Source organism: Eurypyga helias, unplaced genomic scaffold, assembly GCF_000690775.1.
Source record: "Eurypyga helias isolate BGI_N326 unplaced genomic scaffold, ASM69077v1 scaffold11670, whole genome shotgun sequence".
Taxonomy (NCBI): Eukaryota; Metazoa; Chordata; class Aves; order Eurypygiformes; family Eurypygidae; genus Eurypyga; species Eurypyga helias.
The window spans coordinates 14081-19685 of NW_010227674.1; the positions used below are offsets into that span (position 1 = coordinate 14081).

Sequence of the window (5605 nt, forward strand, 5' to 3'; positions counted from 1 at the left end):
GACCAGTTTTTTTGTGTCAGATGGAAAAGCATGAGTCATTTATATAAGAACAAATGTATTGCTAGCTCTTGGAAAGGTCTGTGACCATTCTAGACGGCTTAGACAGCCCTTTGGCATGCCACTGGGAAAGGTCCCCTCTGTTCCTGATGGTGCCTGAGGAATACAATGGCCTATGAAGAAACTGATGTTGAATTTGAAGGATGTGGTTGATTTGAGAGACAGACAGACTCAGTCTGGCTGGGTCTCCTAGGAACAGTCAAATAAAGTGGTTTATTTGAGTGTCTCAGAGGTTTGGGATCAATACTTTGCATGTTACTCAGTATTATCTGGAGTTTTAGGGTTAAGTATTCTCAGAAGTGAGTATTCACAGAGAGAGAGAGAGATTGTGGATCCTAGAAAACAGGGAGAGATTGGTCTGTGTGAGGTCCATGGTGGTCTCTGAAGTGAGATAAGATGAAAATTTCCACAGGATGCAGATTTAGCAAAATGTCAAAATAGCTGCCATAAGCCTAATTCTGAAGCTTTTTATTGTAACGCCATTATTTACTGTTGATTCAAATTAACTACAGTCAGATTTTTATAATGCTAAGTAACTGTCAGCAGCTTCTTCCTGGTCCAAATTACAGGCCTTTTATGTGATGTCTACCTGAATAGCCATTTCTAGGGAAAATTTTTCCCCACTGCCTGTGCTGTAGAGCCTGGAATTGCTTGTGTTTCACAAGTGGTAGCATGCAAAGGTTATTAAGCTTTCAGGAAGATAGGAATCTCCCTGACATGCTCTGATTATGTGCTAGGGAACTGTGTCACCAATGTGTTCAACACAGCAAAACCTGCATGTAGAGCCTCTCGCCACAATTCCACCCATGGCTGCAGGTCATTTCTCCTTTTCCTGCTTCCTCAGACGAAAGAACTGAGGTATTTTTAAAACAGGTGGAATCATGAACAGAAGCCTGAAATATTCTGAGTGTCTTTTGCTTTGACTGTTGTCTTTTTGTCTTCACCACTGGACTAATGCATTTAAATGTTTTGTATCCTGCTTTGATGGTTAAATATCATTGGGTTTCTTTTAATGCTGTTGCTGTTCTTTTTTTTTTTCCTTCTTTTATACAAGTCATGTGACTGTAGCTAGCTCAATTGTTTCTGTCCCACAAAGAATGAAAAGACCTTGAAATTAGATTTATCAGATTGTCTGATAAACTGAACACTTACAAAGCTATCCTTTGTTTAAGAAAATTTCCTCAGAGTAGGCTGGTTCATGCTTCATGTATTTTGAAGAGTATTACTATCAGTGACTGATACCTATTGCTAAAACTCTACTGATCAAAAAAAGATCTAGAAGTTTCCAATCATGAACCATTTATAACATTAGAACAGCTACACTGGGTCGGACCAAAGGTCCATCTGTCTAGTGGCAGATGCCAATGGAAGACTACATCAAAAAGGACATGCACAGCATGTCCTCCTCCTTCCTGCAAAGGTACTTCCAGCAAGGTGGGTTTAGGAACTTCTTGATCCTGACATGATCTCTAGGTGTTTAATGGCCATGGTGGAATTTTTTTCCATGTTTGTATCTAATGTGGTTTTTAATCCATCTAAATTTTTGAGCTTTGTAAATTCTGGTAGGAATAAATTCTACCATTGAGTTATGCCTTGTGGAAAAGTGCTGCTTTCTGCTTCTTGTAAACCTGATATTTGCCGATTTCATCTGATACCATGGCTATAATACAACACCTCTTGTAAGGAAACTAAGGCAGAGACTACTGATGGCAGTCAGAGACGCAACTGGAGTTGCCATAATATGACATCCTGCCCTGTGGTCGGAACATTACATTGTAATTCACTCCTATAATACATGAAATCATACCTGAATTTATCTGCTGTGCAGCAGCATCCTGGATAAAATTGCTCTGTAATAGTGCTTTGAAGAAAAATAAACCACCTGGTAGTTTACACAGATACATCCATGTACAATATTTATGTTTTACTTACCATGGAAGATGGCAGCATGTAGTCATCAAACTGGAGAACTGTGGTAATAGTTTAGTCAGCAAAAGGATATTGATCACATCAAACTCAAGGAGCATAGAAGCAAGCAGAAAGGTCCCTCAGCTTTGTTAAGGACTGTAGGGTAGCCCATAGTACCACTGTCAGACCCGTGCTGATGCTGTCACTACCTGAGCTTTGTACTTCTGCAGGCAGATGGTAGCGATGGAGCCTGGAGAAACAGCAGCAGAACTTGGTGTTAAGAGGGGTGAGGACATAGCAGGGAGATTCGTGGAAGAGGAGTTCTGGGGGAAGAAGGGAGAGGAGAAGGCAGCAATGAAGAGGCACTGTTTAAAATAGAGCTGGCATCATCAAGAGAGAATGCTCCTGCTATTACAGAGCTTTTCTTCACACTGGAAGATTAACTGCTCTGGGCTTATTCAGAACTTGAACTCATCCTTGTTGTGTTGAAACAAGTCACCTGGTCATAGTTGAGACATATAGGTCCCAGTGAAACTAATGAAAGGGAGAGCTGCAGCTTCTTTCTTCCTAACAGAGATGTTGCAAGACACTGCTCTTTTTTTTTAAAGTAATTTAAGCTTTGTAAGCAGAATTATAGTGTAGATACTCTGTCAATGGAGTTTTATATTTATGACTCTTAACGTATTGCAGTTTTGTGGAAGAGAAACATGAAGTATGATTTAAAAGGATAAACTGAACCTGGTTGCAATAGTTTTGTCCCTGCTTCTTCCATAGAGGGGTCTTGAACTAGTTGTTAAAAATAGGTTTTTCCTTTTTGTATGTGTGTCTTCTCCTCCTCGCTAAGAAGTATCATTGTAGCCAAGAATTATTCTTTAAGATTAATGTGTTGATACCAATAAATAACCAACTTTTCATTATAATGGATAAATAATAAAATGTCACCAATACCTCAGTGTCATTGCTGAAAACACTTGGAAGATTTCCTGCAGATAAAAAGTGGGGTTGTATTTTCAAATTGGTTTGTCATGTTCAGCTGTATGCTGTTCGGTTCTTTTAGTCCCTCCTAAACTGAAAACATAAACTTCAGGTAGCAATTCTCATTATATATAAAAATGAAGTAATTTTGAATAAAACAACTAAATAGATTTATTTTTATCCTTGGTATGTGAGTTATTTATCTTCCATATTAAACTTAAAATATAGGCTTCAGCTGTAACTTGTTCTTGGATTATCCCATGAAGTGAAACTTTCTAGATTGCTAATTACATCATATATTCATTTATTTTCCATGTTTCTTCCTACCACTTCAATGCAGACTGCTTTCAGAGAGATTCCAAATCTCACAAGCAACAATTGGAGGGTTTTTTGCTTGTTGCAAAGATCTTCCATAAGTCAGAAATTGTTACACGGTCACATCATACAGTGTGTAGTAGAATCAGAACTGCACGTAGTTACCTGACACACTGAGTGTTGCACTGTGTTTCAACATGTTGAATGACCAGTCTGACAGTACGTTTGGGCATGGCAGTATTCCCTTGCTGGTGGTGTGTGTGTGTAGTTTAGTTCCACCCCATGGATGCTGCTGAATATCTTTCAGGCTGAATGCTCCCTACAAGGCACAGCTCTTAGCAGGGTGAAGTGCTGAATGGCATTACATGTCCTGGAGAAAACCAGCCTCTTCTAGGCACTAGATAGTAACATCTTCTGGTATAATGAAAGCCTAACCCGGCCAGTTTGCTTTCTTTTGTATGTCATCTCTAGGAACGAGCATGTTGAGGGACCTGGGAAGGAACAGCCCTCTTTTTTTACTGCCCACTCGTTCCTTGCCCTTTTATGGAGTTGGTGTGGAAATAAAAAAGGCCCCATGTCATGCACATTCACACGCTGCTGCTTTCTGCCTGTTGCTCAGGCAGGGAAACAAGCAGCCCAGTGCTGACCTGTGACAAGGAGTCATTAATTTGTTTTGAAGTGTTTTGAGATGAAACTATTGGGATTGCTGTCACTCACAGCCGACATGTTTTGTTTGCATATAAAACATCTGTCTGCTTTGGTGTTGGTCAGTATGAAATATTTTAATAAAATGGTCAAACTGTCAAACAAAATAAGCAATAACTTGGTTTCATATTGCTTACCAAACAAAAGAAACAAACTGATGGTGTTGTGGGGCTGGGTGTGTACATGTAATTATATATAGTAACACACTTCTGTCCGGTGTACTGCTAGTCTTGTTCAATCATCCTTCTCTGCTTCTTTCTGGTTTCTGATGACTGTATTTTTGCAGACCGTAGAAGAGATTGAGGGTGTACTGGGACGTGATCTTTATCCAAATCTGTCTGAAGAGAGATCCCGATGGGAAAAGGAGCTAGCTGGCTTGCGGGAAGAGAATGAGAGCCTCACAGCCATGCTGTGCAGCAAAGAAGAGGAGCTGAACAGGACCAAGGCCACCATGAATGCTATTCGTGAAGAGAGGGACAGACTGCGTAGAAGGGTAAGGCTGCTGCATTGATAATGGCGTCTTGTTCCTCCTAGCCCGTATAATTTTGTCACCAGAACAAACTTCCCTTTAATCTCGCTTCTTGCACTGGCTGTAGGGCTTTGGTTTTTAAAGCTGAGTAATACAAATTACAGAACCAGGACAACTGGACATAATTGAAAAACAGTGTGTTATGAACAGCCAAGGTGTACAACAAACATTTCAGAAATCATGTGTTAACAGAAAACCTGATACTCATCTCTGAGGAAGCGTATGTAACTTGTCTATAGAGAAAGCAGATGTTCATTTAGTGAATTTTCCTGTGGGCATTTTTTTCTCTGTAAACAACAAATATTTCTTCGGTTTTGATGGGAATTCAATTTGTGATTAGGAGAAAGAAAAAGAGCAGGACTCCTGTCAGCGGGTAATAATTCTCAGAACTGAACGACGAGTGGTCCCAGCCGTGTCCTGCTTCCCTGTCTATGTTTTATGATGCTGCAAGGTCAGATAAAGACCTTGTGCTTTGTGTGGAGTCCAGAGTAAAAAAAATGGGAATTTGTTCCCAAAAAAAGATGAAAGATCCAAGAGAACGTGATCTCAACCTCCATTACTTTTAAAATTTGTTAACTCTTTCCTCTTAAATCTACAGAGTTTTGTCTAGGTATGAAATAATTTTCTTTTTAAAACAGGAAGTTTTAAGTTTGTGTTCAATTTGAGTAACTATTTAGACCACTGTATCTTGGTAAAACTATTGGAAGTGTTGCTCTTTACCTACTGGCAGCAGACTGATGTTTTAAGCAAATACTTTGTTTCTAAAACAACATTGTTCTGTAGAGCCTGTATCATCTTAGCATGAAGTTGCCTTGTGTGAGACTTCCAGTCTTCAGATACCAAGCATGTAGTGGGCTGACGCTGGCTGGAGGGCAAGTGCCCACCAAAGCCGCTCTGTCACTGCCCTCCTCAGCTGGGCAGGGACAATGAAAAGCTTGTGGGTCAAGACAAGGACAGAGAGAGATCACTGAGCAATTACTGTCACAGGCAAAGCTGACTTGGCTTGGGGAAAATTTAATTTATCACTAATAAAATCAGAGTAGAAAAGAGCTAAAACCAAAACTTAAAACCCCTTTCCCACCACTCCTCCCTTCCCAGGCTCGGCTTTGCTCCCCA

General features: G+C 40.1%; 1 protein-coding gene across 1 annotated transcript in view; it reads left to right on the forward strand.

Moving 5' to 3' along the window:
- MCC (mutated in colorectal cancers) overlaps window positions 1–5605 on the forward strand; it is a gene marked incomplete at its 3' end in the record, with an annotated part of 44077 nt that overhangs the window by 12618 nt on the left and 25854 nt on the right. The window contains exon 4 of the mRNA XM_010157050.1: window positions 4247–4453. Within this exon, the coding sequence (XP_010155352.1) occupies window positions 4247–4453 (207 nt within the window). The remainder of the gene's footprint in view (window positions 1–4246; window positions 4454–5605) is intronic.